The 16971-nt window shown below is 46.5% G+C and overlaps 1 protein-coding gene across 3 annotated transcripts in view; it reads right to left on the bottom strand.

Moving 5' to 3' along the window:
- Nucleotides 1-207: 207 nt before the first annotated feature.
- Nucleotides 208-16971, bottom strand: part of CASTOR2 (cytosolic arginine sensor for mTORC1 subunit 2) — a 124559-nt gene continuing 107795 nt past the window's right edge. For all 3 annotated transcript variants that reach the window (XM_075032439.1, XM_075032441.1, XM_075032442.1), the window contains 7 exons: nucleotides 10840-11033; nucleotides 9919-10051; nucleotides 8487-8610; nucleotides 7789-7899; nucleotides 6304-6386; nucleotides 4823-4917; nucleotides 208-760 (listed from right to left, as the gene is read on the bottom strand). In XM_075032439.1, the coding sequence (XP_074888540.1) occupies nucleotides 695-760; nucleotides 4823-4917; nucleotides 6304-6386; nucleotides 7789-7899; nucleotides 8487-8610; nucleotides 9919-10051; nucleotides 10840-11033 (806 nt within the window). In that variant the 3' untranslated portion in view covers nucleotides 208-694. The remainder of the gene's footprint in view (nucleotides 761-4822; nucleotides 4918-6303; nucleotides 6387-7788; nucleotides 7900-8486; nucleotides 8611-9918; nucleotides 10052-10839; nucleotides 11034-16971) is intronic.

The following is a 16971-nucleotide window of genomic DNA, read 5'->3' as shown; positions in this document are numbered from 1 at the left end:
TCCCTCTGCCCAGGCTTTCTCGGAGCAGCAAGGCTTTGACTGCAGGGAGAAAGGGAAAAGGGGAAAATTCAAACAACTGGATATTTGCCCCTTTTCCAACGCCAAACAGTTTTGTCAGGGGAAACAGAACCCAATTCTCATCCTATCTCAACATAGGCAATGACGGACAGTCCTCAGAAAGTCTGATGCGAGGAGAAAAGCCAGCACTACGCGACGTCTTTTCTGTTTAATTCCACGTTTCATTTTGTTTATGGTTTTCAGGGTTCTCTCTGAGCAAGCGGCCCATCCGTCCCAGCTGCGCTGCGAAGCTCTCGGCAGAGCGCCCGTGCATGTGGCCATACATGCCGCCGTGCTTTGGGGAGAGATGGGTGTCCCCCGGCAGCTCCTTCCACACTGAGAACACGGGCAGGTTACACTTCACCTTGGAGCTGAACGTTAGGAAACCACCTGAACTCCCTTTCCTCTTGCCCCTCATTCATAAATTTAATAAAATAACAATAATAATAATAATTAAAACAAAGGCTTATTGGAGCTGTTTCTGCTCAACTTTCCACAGTCTCTTTTCATGTCACTCTCTGGACTCAGATTTTTCAAGAAATACTGTGAGAAAAAAAGAATAATAATAATAATAATTATAATAATAATAATAATAATTATAATAATAAAAAGCATCTGGAACCAGCTCAGAAGATTTCTAATGCTTTTCAGCTTGACTGACTTGGAGTGCATTGACCACACCGTTAATATTTTCTTCAGGTACCTGCAAAAAAACAAAAAGAAAGGTCATGCTCTAGCAAAAGCCAGGCAGGGACGACGAGGAAAGGAGAGGCAGGAGACGAAGCCAGAACAGTCCCAAGCAGCCAGGTACTTTGCTGTTGGACACCTGAACTCCACTGAGAAAGGACTCCATCTACATGAGACACCCTCCGGTTCAAAAGCATTAACCCACGGTAGAAGCAAACAGTGTAAGTGAGATCTGGCTGGTTTGCTGTCCGTATGGTGGGTGCTGCTGGGGAGGCAACTGTTTGGGGGATTTTCCTTCCTTCTCATCTTCCTTTCCCTTCCTTTCCCTTCCTTTTGTTGGTAAAGCATTTGTACGCCAGCAGCTCGCTCATGCAAGCTGCCTGTGCTGATGGATTTATGTGGCTGCCTAAGGGCTCCACAAGGCTCTCCAGTTTAGGACCCATAAGTGTGGGTGGGGAGACCACGTCAGGTGACAGAGGAACATGTCCATCAAAAGAAGAAGAGAACTGCCAGTCTGCTTGTGGTGGAGGGTCCCAGATGGTGCAGCGTAGCACCTGAGCTTTCTTATCCAGTCTTGTGATGAAACTTAACCATAGAAGTCCATATACAAAATTATTGGTGGGTGTCTTTTCACACTTACTGCAAGAAAAAACCCTTGTAACAGAAGATGCAAAAGATCTCAGAGCGACTGTCATTGGTAGAAAAGAATATCACAAGTAAAGTTACATCAGACAGAAAAGAGGCGTCTGACCGTTACATAAACTCAAAGAGAACACGCAGGGGACAGGCAGCTAACAGCTCTTGCAAAGTGGAGAGGGGACTGAGGGAAAAATAAATTATCTGTGAGATGCTGCAAGAAGCCAAGATAATTCACGTTAAGTAAGTTGAAGAAGGGACTGTCTCCTCTGCGAGGTATTTGAGTCCTTGGCCAGGAGTACAATACCTGGATTCGCTGGACACCCTCCAGAGCTCAGACAGTGGAAATACAACTGGACTGCGATTTCCTGCAAGGCTTTTTAAAAAACTGAGGAAAAAACCCACGAGTAATAGCAAGAAAAACATTCAATTTTCCAATGGGAAGATGGAATAGGAGCAGCTAACTCTGATGATGTGTGAACAAAAGTCAGCTGGGAAAGGAAGAAAATCATTTTAAAACAACCACACAGCGAATTCTTCTGGGTTAGGAAGAAAACCCCAGCAAACCTCCACTGCAGGGAATAGGACTTTGAGACAGGACTCTCCAGTGCCTCCCCTCCATCATTTTTCCCAGAACACTGAACACTGCAGTGAAGGAAGCTATATGACTCTTTGCCTCTCCAGAAGATAATGAGAAAAGACATAGGAATCAATTTTGCAAAACACATTTTCTTTCCTGGCCCCAGCGGATGATCAGTGGGTCTCTCCATATGCTCCTTCAGTGCAGTACAGGAGCAGGGGGAAGCAGAACCAGCCGGTTCTGGCCAACTGGCTTTGACCTCCACAGAGCCACCTCCTCACTTAAACACAACGGGCTGATCCTTCATTCACCGCAAAATGCTTGACTTCCTTCATGTCAAGGAAATGGTATCAATCATACCGCAAACGTTTGGGCCAGATTTTCTCCAGGACAGATGTGCGAACAGTTTTGCTTTGTAGGACACATCCTAGTTCACCACCAGTGAAGAAGCCCTACCCTTCTCTGCCCCTTGGAGAAGATCCCTATCCCAGGGCAGCTGGTGCAACACGTTCACTTGCCAGCTAGAGGGGAGATCAAAGCATCTACCATGAAGGGAAAAGTAAAGCTCCCAACTACATCCCAGACATAGCTTTGGCCTCACTAGATGCAAAATGCTGGTGAAGAAGAGCAAGATCTCTAAGCATGAGGCAGCAAGAGCAAAGCACCTGGAAAAGGGACTCTTCTCACTTGTTTTCTCTAGAGGGAGCTGGAAACCGTAGCTCTCTCCAGCCCGACCTTATGTCACCCAGGGGACACAGCAGAGACCTGGAGGTTCCCATCTCAGCATTGCCTCCCAAAGGGATTTCTTCTCAAGCACGGGTCCTGATTTCCAGGCAAAACTTCTACAGCTACAGCATTGCAGGAAGAGCTGACTGTTAACACCCAGGTCAAATAAAAATTTAAGCAACAAAAAGATGGACAGGAGAAAAAAGATCAGGTCAAAGGGAACAGCAAGCTTTTATGAAGCACTCTAAATTGTTCACAACAAGTACCGAACAACCTTAAATAAAGGGAGGCTGCAGAGAATGGATTCGAGATGTACTTAGACCTTGAGAAATGTCACTAGAAGTCAAGGTGTCTGGGTAGCACAGTTAGGGAAAACATAACAAAATCTAGGTCAGGGTCTTGACCAACAAAACCAACCTAGAGCCAGCAAGCACACAGCCCAGTCTCCACGCCCAGAGCAAAGTCAAGCAAAGGAGGGCTTGAAATGCACCTTCCACACGGTGGAAGGATTTGACAGCTAGAATAGCGTGGTCCAGATGAAAAGGCTTTTAAAACCATACAAAAAGAGAACAACAAGTAGCAAGGAAAATGCTAAAATACTGATTTGAGTAAGGAAGATCTGCAGACCTTAGCGCATGGCCCAAATAATACCCTGCCAGCTGCGTGGAGGCAGGGATCTGCTGGGTTCAGATGCAGCAGGATGAGACACTTTTAAAAGGTGGAGCTGCCTGCAGAGTCATCACAATTGTATGGTGCAATTTTTAAGTGAAATATCTATTTCACCTGTCAGGGCTTAGCTGTCCAGAAATTGCTTGACAACTAGAAGCACTCTGCACCTTGTGCTCTGCACAGAAAGCATGCACTCGGGGCTACAACAACAGGTAGGATTGTGAGGCAAAGCTAACAGTATTGATTTTAAAATGGTGTTTTATTAGCTTATCTTATCAGCACAGTTAATATTCAAGAAAATAAGACAAACATATATAACACTTTGACCTTTGCTATCTGGAATAATATTTACTTTTACTCTTTACACACATGACCTATAGGCTGCAAATGGTTCATACCAACTGTGAAAACCCAAAGTAATTAACTGAAAAAAGCCTGCCTTGAACTCACTGGAGCTTTTACAGGTTAAAAGTAGGGCCTGTGCAGTGAATTTACAGTGATGAAAGGAGAAGTATAATGCAATAAAGGGCACATTTAAGAAAAAAAAACCAGAAGCACAAAGCAGCTGAGTTTTATTAGCACATGGGCTACTGACTCCCTCCCTGAGGATTGGGGAATGGGCTCCAAGTCAAATGCCACCCTGTGTGTGGCTACAGGCATAGCAATTTTCCCTTTTCAGGGAAATTCCTCATTTTTGAGGGTGTCCTATAAAGCCAAAGGAAGAGCAGAGGTAGGCCTAGAAGGTAAAATACCTGCCAGTATAAAAGAGAAGAGAACCCTGCATGAATGGCAAGACCCTCATGCTGATGACTGTGCTGCATCTGCATATGGGCACTCATGGGAACGAACGTGGCAACAGCCTTCTCTGCTTCAAAATCACCTTCCCGTGCTGTGCTGCCAATTCATGCTATTTTATCAAAGGCCTACACCATGAGAAGGACGATGCAGGGACAGCAGAGCCGATCAGGACTCACAGATGGGTCTCAAAATGCAAAGGTTAGGGCCCTGCAGGTACCAAGAGATGAAGGCTGGGGTCTGCTATTGGGAGACTCTCCAAAAAGTTCCCCCCACACAAAGGCACCCTCATGTAAGTCTGGAGCCTCCATGTTTGCAGGATAACAGAGAGGGTTTGTGGCCATTTCTAATAAAAGGTAGTGACACGGTGGAAGAGATTGCCCGGGGAGGTCATGCAGCCTCCATCGCTGCAGGTCGGTAAGGACTGAGACCAGCCTTTTGCAAGAATGATGCTCCCTAACATGGCTTTTTCGTGGCGTAGGCTTGGGCTTGGTTCAGGAGCCTCTGACCCAGGGCAGTGACAGCCAGGAGGCTGGCGAGAAGTATCTGCTGGGCTATGTCAGAGCAAAGGCACTCCAACAAGCTCTCCAGATGGGAAATGAGGTTCTCATCATGAGTTTTCTCCCAGGGAAAAGATCTCCCCTATTCCAAAGAAGCTGTCTTGATACTCACCAATGCGTGATCAAACTTAAAAGTACTGATGTAGTAGGCTGGGATGTCGGCTGCAGCCAAAGGCTCAGAAATCTGAGCGACAATTCCACATTCATCTGGGGGGAAGATAAAAATTCAGTTATTGTCTGAACGGCACCTGTCAGTCTCACAAAACTCCTGAGTCTTGCCAGCTCCGTGCCTCACAGAATCGGGCTCTTTGGGCCACCACAATAGACTGCACATTTGATTTTATTGCATTCTTCTTGTTACAGAGAATATAAATCCCCCAAAGGCACAAAACATTAGAACTGGAATGATTTTCAGAGGTCTAAAGAAAGGCAATTAATGACGTTCAGGAAGGAAGCACCAAAAAAGGTCTCATGTACCCTTAATTTCCATTTTTCTCTTTAGTTGTTGCTGTTAAAAACTTTGCCCTGCATCTCTGAGAGAGGAGATGCTGACTCGCTGGTTGGCCTGGACACACAGTTCCTAGACCACAGACCACCACAGCCCCTGAGACAGGATTTCACGCCAATTTAAATGGTTCATCTGTCCTGTTCATCGCAGATCAATGGTACATTGTTTCCAGGTGAAATCTGAGTTTCACTCATCCAAATTGAACATTTCAAATTGATTATAAGCTAACATATTCAAACATCACATATTCAGGGGACTGGCAGGTGTCCTGATGTCCCATCAATAACATATACCAGGCCATTTCTACATATTTTGTGTCTAAGATGCATGAAGAGAAGGTGTGTGAAAATTTCCTTCTTGCTGCTTTTGGTTGTCTGGTGTAGAAGTTGCAATTAAATATAAAAATTGGCCAAATATTTTTCAGAAATGTTCTTGAAGCCTGTATTTTGTAACCGTTTCAGAGACCATGGGAAGGAGTCCCAGTGTCTTCTGAAGATCAGGCCTTTGTTGCAGTATTCAGATCAGATGCCTTAAAATTACAGGGGACATAAAAATAACAAGTACACTTCAGCAGACATGAAGCACTTGCTCCAATATTCTTTTGAGTAGAGAAAACGTTTGCAGCACTGGATGTGAAACAGGTCTATGAACAGGACTCCCACTTGGACTGCTATAAATCCATACTAAATCAACTAAAGCCACAGAGTTGCCCGAGGACTGCACTGGAGTACGACAATGCCTTCTCACCACTAATTTCGGTAATCTACAATGCACTCCCATGCCATCTTTTTGTCCACTTTTTCTCTTTGAACAGAGACCCAGCTGTAGCTACCTCCAAAGTCCAGCAGATGACTGCAATTTAGATGGAGCTGTCAAGCATGTAGCACTTTCAAAAGTATATTTAGAAGTCTGACTTACTAGGTAGGAGTCAGACTCCTCCTGTTTGAAAATCTCAGCTTGCAAAGTCATGTTAAGCTGCTGGCTCTTAAAAAGCCTCAGCCTCAGATGGATTTTTCCACCATCCTTGAAGGCCCTGAGGCAACTGACTACCTGCACACCAACTGATCCCCCAAATGTTTACCTACCGAAGCCAAGAGGCTGCCCACCAATCCGCACCATCTTCCAGAGTTCGCCAGATGCACTTGTAAACAACAAATTATTAGGAAATCTGTAAAAGAAAAGGAACACCAAACATGGCAATTAAAACACAGCAGTGTGTCAGATTCTGCCTGCGGGGATGCTGCTGTTCCTGTACCCCTGTGCTGCTTGAAGCCAACAATAGCAGCGGCAGCAGCTCGGTGAAACTGAGAAAACTCAAGGCAAGCGGGACAGCTGCCCCTGCCTGCCTCTCCAGGTGTCCTATGGTAAATCAGCATCTGATGCTGGAAGTGTGCATAGGCACCCAGAGAGGCACGGAAAAAGATTTCTAAGAAACAGGCCATGCCCCAGCTTTATAAATGTCGAGACTGTTAATCTGAAGGCTTGATTTGAGCTGCATTTAGAAACACCTAGGGACAGAGTATGTTTCCACACCTACTCTCTTAGAAATGTGAACGGTGACCACCGGTTTTGTGTCTGAGCATCTCCAGTACTTCCTTCCACACCATCCCCGTGAGGTCCCTGGGATCCCTGCAGAGATCCCCATTTCTTAGCAGGGGAAAGAAGACCAGTGGCTGAGAGACTTGCCCAAGGTCAAGCAGGCAATCTGTGACAGAGGAGGAATTGGCTGCTCAGGTTCCCCAAGTACCAGACTGCCGTGCCAACCCTCTAGCCTCTCCTGAAGGCAGACAGAGGTTTACTCCAATTAAGGTCGAAGAAACTTTCAAGAGGGCAATTAATAGTTTGCAAAACAAGTCCCTAGGGCAGGCAAGAATCAAAACCAAACACTGCACTGTGTGTCAAAAGCAAATCTATGCACTGCATCTCAGCGCAGCATCCAGTCTAGCCTCCAGACCTCAGAGACATCTGTGATGTGAAGCTGCAGAAGTACACATACACACAAACAAACAGGCTGATATTTGCTCCCTAGCTAACTTTCTCCTTGCCAGACAAACAAGTCATGGGCTCCCACTGCACAGGGATGACTCAATACATTATCATCACAAGGAGACTCCCGCACCAAGCCCAGCCATGTGTAAAAGCAAAGCGGGAGGACAGCATTGCTAGAGTCCCCACCCTACTTTTGGCCTTTAGCAGTAAAACTTCAACCACATACACCAAATTGTACACCAGATTTTTGGGAGTTTTGCTCTTAAAAGCACAACTAATGAACAATGGAATAAAAATGTCAAAATCACTTTGCTCCAGTGTTCCTCTTTCAGAAGTGAGACAACCTCACGTTACATTGGCTCATGATTTCACTGAGGGCTTGGACAGACGAGCCCAAAATTCAGGAGCTGGAACTAACGTGCCAGACTTCACTCAGAAAGTGACAGGGTATACAGGCACATGACACCCATGCAATGAGGCTCCCAAGAATTAACATGGAGGAGCTTAAGCTGCTTCCTGCTCCTTTGAGAACATCCCAGGTGCTTTTTTGGGGTCCAGGAAACCCTAAGACCAAAGCTCACCTCTGCTGTGTCTGGACATCCATGACCAAGGAGATGTAACCCTCAATGAGAGAAAAGGAGAAAAAGCGAATATGTCCCGAGTCTTCGTTGCCCACCACCGAGTCTTTTACTCTGAAGAAACAGAAGAGAACAGCATTGACTGTGGCTAGAGGAGCAAAGGAGGGCTTTTAAAGCAGATACAGCCAGTGAAACCAGAAACGTTCATACACTGACTTAGGGAAGTGACATTGAGTCCTGTCACATTATACTGCTTTTCATTTTTTTTTGATTTTGCAGGGCAAAAAAATGCCAGGCCCCACAATCGAGAAAACTCTCCCATCCCTGCCCTGAGGTGCTCTCCCAGGAGGCTGTGGGCCAGGAGCCACAGGCACCAAGGGTAGCAGCACAGCCAGCTGTACGTCCTCCGGTCATACGTGGAAACCCAGCACATTGATCACATTGCTACTCTTCGCTTAAATCTGAAAAGGCTCAGCTTTCCAAAGCCAGGGGATGTCTTTGGACACCCTCAATCTTCTCTTTGGCTTCCACCCATCAGGACGACCCTCTTGAGCCTGTGAAACCTCCCTCCCTGCGTGCAGAGCACCTCAGCAGCATAAGGCCACAGCAGATCCCTGGCATCCTGGAGAAGCAACGTGAATGTGTGCCTCCAGATGCCGGGCACTCCTCCCCTGGGAGCTTGTCTCCCTGCCGGGACCTACCCATTGGAGTAAAACATGACATCCATTAGGAGCGTAGCAACAGTGGGAAGGGTATCTGGATCCAGGCTGGTGACGCAGAACATATTACTCGGACTGGAAAGGGGATGAATGACAGGCCTCTGAACTGAAAGAGACACAGAGACACACACAACTATGAAGCCACGTCTGCAGCAGGTTCACGTCCCCCCAGACGTGTTATCCATGCACCGGCAGCGGCCACAGAGAAAACCGGCAGTGTTTGGGAAGGAAGCTCCTCGTTGCTGAAGCCCTGCTGGCTCTCAGACAGGGACCAAGGAGCCTGACGACAACCTGCTCTTGCCGTGTTCTCCCTGGGGTATAGGGTGAGATCATCCCGAGAACCCTGCCCTGCACGGGGGCACAGCTCAGCTCTCTGCTCGTAGGGGCTCTCAGGCCATTGCATGCATCCACATGAGACAAGGGGCGAGCTAAAGGAGGTGCCAACACAAACTGAAAAGTAGAAATAAATTCAGGCTTCCGCCATTTAAAAGGCAGGGCTACGGAAGGCATTTCTCCAGCTGTGGTTGCTGGCAGTGTACGCTCTTTTCCCTCCTTTCTGGGGGCCTATTTTGCCGTAATATCCACAAAAATTAAAAACCAGCTGCCATGCAGCAGCTTGGCAAACATGTTGCAGCCAGTGGCTATGAAGCAGCCAGTATTTAGGCATTCAACTATTAAACAGAGCAACACAGCAAATTGCATACCTGCGCATAAGCAACGAGCGTTTCACTGTGCCCTCCATTATGGTTTTTGTTTAAGGCTCGTTTTCTTAAATGAGATTATTTATAGCTATTCAAGTGACGAGGCTGAGTGGCACTTCATAATACTGATCCCTGCTTTGTTTGGTTAAGGGCAGAAAATTTACACACAGGTGTGTAGGTAAACATATGTATTTAAGCAGTTCCTTTTCCTGATTGTGCCCTTTGCTTGATGCTTGTTTCTCTAGACTGGAAACATCCTAAGGTTCTGTACAGCCCTGGGCTCACTATGGTCTTGATCCTGACTGGTAGTGAAGTGTGAAAGTTGAATAACACTATTCTCTGTGCATCAATCACTGCAATACTTAAACAAGCTTTTATATAAGCCATTTTCCTTTGAAATGTTGAAACATGGAAATAGGAGCTGCAGACAATGTTATTTTTGCAACTGAAATGAATTGTACTTTAACCTTCCATCCTACAAAAGGCATGTCTCCTCTTCAAATTCAGCAAAGCTCATCAGCACTGCTCAGAAAGTTAAGCACTTACTCAAATCCTTGCTTGAACTGGGATAGACTCAAGTGTGTATTAAGATAGTTTATTATCTTACAACAGGATAAACATTCACCAAAATGTTGAAGGAAGGTGGGAGGCAGACACCCCCATGTGTCATGGAGACCAGCTCCCTGGCAAGCCGAGCCCATGCTGGTCCTTACCTAGTTTTGGTTTGACAAATCCATTTGTTATCCCAAGGTCGTCGGCAGCCACTGTCTCCCCATTCACTACTCTGAGGATGGTGAACTCAGCAGCCAGCGTGTGCATCACAAAGGGCAGGTCTCGTTCACGTACCTGAAGTTGACAACAGGATTAGCTCATGACAGTATGCACCAGAAGTCAGAATACACTGCAGTGGAGGTTACGTATTCCCAGGGCACAGAAAAGTGGACACATCACTCCTGCTTGAGCCAGCAGGTATGTAAGGATAATTACCATCTGGATGTGCATCTAGAGAAGCATATTTGGTGATACAACTGCAAATATCAGTAGGATTAAGCACCACAGTGCTTTTAAGACTGTGGAAAGAGTGTGGAGACTTCTAAGAGGGAGACATTTCACCTCTTTTCCAGCATCCCTTCAAGAACTCAGCACGGTTTGTCCTTCAGCCTTGTTTCCTAAGGAAATAAAGCTTATGTGGTTGTGTCCTGTGTGCATGCACACGTGTGTGTGTGAGACAGAAAGACAGTCTGTCTGTCTATCCCCAAAACAACTTTGGAGCCTCTTGGTCATCATCAGCCAATCTGACAGCAGACACAATCTTCCTCTAACTCTCAGAAAACCAACGTCTGAGTGATGGTGGGAAATGCTGCCAGTGCCTCCATTAAGGGAGAGACTGCAGTGTGGGCTCAGCACTCTCATTAGACACCAGATAACCCATACCGACAAATGCCTCATCCCATGGGAAAAGCTCCTGAGACGTCAGAGAGCCTAACTACAAGGCACAGAGCTCTGGGGAAAGCAGACTTTGGTCATTCTGCTGTTCCTCAAACAACTTGTTCCCAGAAATGTCATTAAAACTGTCCAAATGAACTTTCATTTGGTGGCAGGTAACTCTGCCTGGACCTCTCATGTCCTCTTACCAGGATGAAGTCCGTCTGATAGGTGGAGAGCATGAACACTGAGATGTTTTGGTCAGCTAGTGGTGCTATTACTGACTTGGCAATTTTGGTCACTCCGATGGGCTGGGAGCCAGAAAAGCCACCTCCACCAGACACCACATTGAGGGCAAGCCATGTTGCATCGGCCACGCTCAAGTGTTCCGAGGAAGGGAGCTCTGCAAAGAGACAGAGAGGGAGGACAGAGGTTTGTTTTAGAGGCAGAGAGAGCCAGGTCCACCATCTGGTCCATATGTGGTTAGCAGAGACCTCAGTGCAAGGAAGGAGATGAGCCTGCTTATCCAGGCAACCTCCTGGGCTTCCCGCGCTGCTTCACAGGTTAGTACTGTGCCGCTTTTCAGATACACTGATTGCATCAACTTCCACTGCAGGATTCATACAGATTTTCAAGGACAACACAGGGAACTACGCGAGCCTCAGCGATTCGCTCAGATGCCAGTGACCAGCACTGCTGACTTCCCCATGTGGAAACAGCCTGAGGTCTTTGACTTAACTCAAATCTCTTCTATCGCACAATTTCTCCAAATACTTTATTCAAGCTTTTCTGGTCTCTTTTGTTTCCTTTTTCCTGCTGTAAAACCAAATTTTGTTCTCCTGGACTTGAGATGGAGTTTGACAAAGCAGCCTGGGCACTAGCCCAAGACTTTGGAGATGCAGAGCAGGTACCCTATGCATCTGCAGGCTGCTGCCTCTATCTCTAAAGCAGAAGACAAGAGCCACACAGCTCTGTAAGGGATGGATGGTATAACATATACACTAGAGATTACAAGGTGATCACATACTAAGATAATGGAAATCTTTTTAACAATAAGCTGGTTCCATTCCATTTGCTTCTAGTCTATTATCACTCAGTAGTTAAAAATCTACAGCTAAACCATTTAATACAAATTACTGTTTTAAGGAAACCTTAATGTATTAACAGCCCAGACGCGGACCCTGCAATGAAGGCATAAACTTCTCTTAAGATTCTCTGGACTTTGGATTTTGGTTTGGCAAATTATAGAAACAAACAGTTCAGATCCAGACTTACAAATGCATAATCCCGGTTAAATCTACTTGGCGTAAGGAACCTGACCTCAGATGCAGATCCAGCCAGCAAAGACACAGCGGAGGTCCCAGCGGAAACCTACACACTTTGCTTAGAGGTTAGATGCAGCCCAGCAGTCCGAAAGCATAAAGCCCAGTATTGCTGCTCTTGCAGTCAGTGCCCTGGCACAACAGGCAAGCCATTTCATGTCTCCATACCCACATTTCCTACTCTGTCCACCCACTCCTGGCTCCTCCATACAGTATCCTTTCCTTCTCCTTCAGCAAGACCTTTGGGAGCTGTTTCTGTACAGCTCCAGACACCATGTAATAAATTCATAACCTCACACCCCCTGAATCCCCAGGCACCACTGCTGTGAGACAACGACAGCGCTGAAAACCCAAAATGAACTGAATAACAAATACTGTTCATTTTGCTCTCCTCAATAACCTCAATTGTGTGTGGCATGAAAATAACCCTGAGCAAACACACTGCAAACAGTGGGGACACTGAGGGTTCTGCTTCTGCATTTTGATGTTTAGCTTCATAGGCCAATGTTTCTTTTTTACTGAATAATCAGAGCTTACACAGAATGAAAACTAGACACCGGGGAGAGGGGGTAAGTTTGTGCATTAATCAACAGCATGTTACCTCAGAGAGACCACTGCAAGTTGCTTGCAGAAAATTATTGCAGCAAAATACCATTTTCTGATCAGACAGCCCTTTGCATGAGAAAAGCACCCCCAAAACAAAGCTTACTACATCGATTGGCATGGAGAAGCTAGGGCTCAAAACAACTGCTGCTGATCTAATAAGCAGCTGACGTCTTTTTTTCCTTTATTCCCACCTCTGCTCCTCGCCTGTGAAATAAATAAGGAGGACAAAAAAAAAAAAAAAAAAGAGACGTGTTCCTTCTTTGGACATGTATTTGCTCCCTGGCAGCACGGAGCAGGCAGGCGCAGGCGAGGCCACCTGCACGTCATCGGTATTTACACTTCCATTTCCCACATCCCAAAGCCATTAAAGCAGCCAGGCAACTGAATCACAGAAAGGTCAAGTGACACCTTTCCTCTCCGCAAACTCGTCCCCAAAAGCCTCCGGCAGCGTGGCTGCCCCAGTAACGGTGCCAGCTGCAGAGGATGCACGGGCAGCTCCGCGGGCTCCGGGGTCCGGTGCTCGTCAGCCTGGCCCACCCGTGTGCCCAAGTCTGCTAATGACTCATTACCAGCAGCGAGAAGAGATCACAACTCATTTCCCTCTCTATAAACGGAGTAGATGATATTCCTGCTTTGTATGGGTGACGTGGGCCTGGCTGCAGGTCATTAAATACCAGCTTAAAAACTATTTTGGGTCAGGGATGTGATGGAAGATGCGGTATTTCACAGTGAGCGGAGGCATTATCACATCTCACTCCAGCAGCAGCGGTGCTGGAGGAGCTGCCCCAAGAAGACCTCGTCAACCTCTTACTCAGGGGGCAGGAAGGCTGATTTGCCCGTTGCATTTGTAATTACTGGAAAGCGTTAATCGTGTTTGGGTTTTATGTGTTTAACAGGCCCTATGAAGTGTGACAGGGGCCATTGCATTTGCTTAAGTAACCTGCTTCTCATAATTCAATTAACTTTGCAAAAAATATATAGAAAGTGACTGAAATACCAATTTTGGACACTGTTTCCACTAGACAGCCAGATGGAAAAGCACAGCCCAAATTTTAATGAAACAAACCCAGGCTAGAGGCTCAACAAATTCATCTAAATAGCATCAAATAAGCCACGTGGGAAGGTGCTTTGCCCAGGAAGCTGTTAAATGCAGTAAACCCAAGGAGAGCTGAGAACACCAGACGTAACATTAACGCAGACTCAGTGAGGCAGAATAAGGTAATAAATAAAGAGCAAAAGGAGGAATCGCCCCTGTTTCAGCACCAACCCGCCAAAGCTCCACCACTCTCTACCACTTCTCCCGCAGGAGAGCAGAGCTCCTGACACCCCACGGCTTCAGCACCGCAGCATCCCCCGTCCTCACACCGCGAGATCGGCACAGAAATCTCTCGACTGGGCTCTCAAGATCCTCTTGCAACTAGTTTATCGGAGTGCAGGTCACTCCCGCTTCCCATCACAGGGGACATGTCACCTCTGGCTGAGAAGGATCTCTAAGAACTCAGAGACTTGGGCATTGTTGATTATAATCAGGGTCTTTGTTTTGAATTTGCATTGGGGTGAAGCCTTTAGACTTTTGTGTTTTTGCTGTGCAACACTTTGCAGACCTGCTGCCAAGAGCTGGCACCCAGGAGTGGTTCAGCTGCCCGCAGGCTCCGTAACCATCGTTTGCCGCCCATCATCACATAGCACTCATCTTGCCTATGATTTTGCCTGGCAGCGTAACACTAGGTACCAATCACTGGTGGCCTCCCGTAGCCCATGGTACAGCTCTCTCTGTTGGCACAGCAGTCTTCTCTCATCCAAAATTCTCCCCGCTGCACGAAATTTGCAGTGCCACCAAGCAGACAGACAGGTGCCATGTGGGACACGGCACGGGACACAGCACCCACCGAAGGAGATATCAAACAAATGCCAATCCCCGCTCAAACCAAACCCAACAACCACGTGTCAAATAAGGTTTAGGGCATAAGTTAAACTGCTTATTTGCACCATGGGTGATTTAAAAGGTCAGAGGTCTGTCCAGAGCCTCACCGGCCCATTTGGAAGGTACAACTGAAGCAAAGCAGCCTCCATGCACGTCATCCTGGGACACAAGGTGGTGAATATCATATCAGCCATAATTGGCTCCTGAACTCAAATAATCAATACCATTTCCAGTGAGGACAACAAACGTTGGCCGAAACCCAAATAAGGATTGAATTGCTGCCGCTGGAGCACTACAAAATACTGTAAGTACTGTGAGCTGGTGCTCCACACGGCAGTCCTAAAATACCTTTGGGAGGATGCCGGCCAGATGATGAGCTTCCAGCTCATGGGTCTTTGCAAGCAGCCAAGGTGGTCACACAAAGCAGCGGAGGAAAAATCTCCTGGTTTACAGCTCTGACCAAAGGGTCAGCCCGATGGCAGGGGTGTGTACAACGGTGGGAAAACAGCAACAATTTTCTGCCTCTGTTTTCCACCCTGGAGACCACTCAGTCTCATGCACCCTGTACAGCAGGAGGCAAAGCACTGGGAGAGAGTCCTCCCCCTCCAGAAGGGCATTGGAAAACGTGCAAAACGCTCTAAGAAAGTGCAACGCCACCAAAACTTCTTTTTCCCTTTCTGCACCTAATTTAAATGGGTTAAAATTTCTCATAAAAGGGTTATAGTTAAGGGGGGAATAACTGGAAAATGCACAGTTGCATAGCAGAAATGCATCTCACCTACCCACGTTGATATCTGGATCAGTGCTGTGGAAAGCACTGCCAACCAGGGACTTATTCCCTTCTTCCAAAAGGATACCCTCTGAGTTGTTTTCTGTGGACCTCGTTCCAACTTAACAGTAATCATATACCCACTAGAGGACACCTATTAGCTTTCAAGTGAAACTGTAGATATATGATGGATTTATTGTAGTGCTTGGAGAGAAATGAAGGTGCCTTCCATTTCTCTTCACCTGGTTTGTTTCTTTGGTGTGGTATGTTGGATTATCTCCTAAGTGCTTATCTTCACTCAGTACACAAATTTTTGCATTATAGCAAAGTACTCTGGGTGATGTGCTACTCCTTGATTTGTTCTGGTACTCTGAATGAACCAATTGCTCATTCTATTCATCATTATATGACTTATGTTTGCAGCCATGGCTAACTCCAAATGTTAAAAAATAATGAAATTAAGAAATACTGTGCATTTTTTGACCAGCCTTCTGGCTTTAGATCCCTTACACTGTACTTATTTCACCTTTTATAGCCTTCCTCTGCAAAAATGACAGCTAGACTCTTGCTTGTATTAAAAAGATAGAGAAAAAAGCTCCTGCAATAGCAGGACTCCAATGGTCAGGCATTAAAAATAAAAGCGCTGCCAACTGCAAAATTCATGATAAATTGGGAGAGCTGTTGCCAGTGCCTGTGTGGCAGCACAGTTTATGTATATATATTTTTAATAGGATTTTTATGTTTATTCCCACTGCCCAGTGGAAGTTTTTCATTGCTCTGCAGTTTTAAAATCCCCTCTTATAATGAAGTGACGGATTATCTCAGGTCGTAAAGCCTGATCCAAAGCTTGGGCGTCTTTCTGACTTCTCTGTCAGCTTTATCACACAGCCACTGAGGAGGGGCTGGAGAGGCCACCGGGTGCTGCAGCTGGGTGCTGCCGAGAAGAGGGTGCGATGGCCCAAGCATCAACGGGCCCGTGGGGAGCTGCATGCCCAAGGCAGGTTTCCAGCACCCACCGGTGTGGTTTCCCTGACCTCTACTAAAGCGCATGTGTTTGAACTGGATGTCTCTGCTCAGACAACGTTTTAGGAACTTTTTATCCTCGAGGGCACTGTGGAAACTGGCCACATGAGCTCAAAATCTTGAGGGGAGAGTGGGAGGAAGATAACCACCTGAGCCTCATTTCTTTTGAGAAATTAGGCTAAGTAAACATTCCTTTAACGGTAGGAAATGGAGTACTCTGCTTCTCTCACTTCCAGAAAGCCACACAAAAGGGGATACAGTAGGGTAAAGATGCCATTTATCAGTTTCTGTATGTGCTACAATCCAGAAAGAGCTCTGAAGCTGGTCCAATGCCCAGCTTTGCGTGCCCCAGTCCTCACTATGCACTACGCATGAGGGTAATTCCTGCAGGATGCCCCGTTTCTTGCTTTGCACTGCTGCAAGGACAAGCCAAAGTGATCCAGCGCTGCGCTTCCCCCACAGGGACCCCACCGGGACAGCAAAAACGTCTTGAGGATGTTACAATGCAAATCATAACCTTTCAGAGGATGCAAATACCCTTTCTTTTCGCCTCAAAACACATACGCTGCCAGCTTCACACTTAATAACTGGGAGCAAAGACTTGCTGCCACACAAATTCTAAACAAGCCCCACAGGCAGTTTGCAGCATGGTGTGAGATGGCTGCCAGGCAGAAAGTCCTTGGTGTCGGTTTGATTC

The sequence above is a fragment of the Buteo buteo genome, chromosome 7, assembly GCF_964188355.1.
Source record: "Buteo buteo chromosome 7, bButBut1.hap1.1, whole genome shotgun sequence".
NCBI lineage: Eukaryota > Metazoa > Chordata > Aves > Accipitriformes > Accipitridae > Buteo > Buteo buteo.
This window is presented reverse-complemented; position numbering and strand designations above follow the sequence as displayed.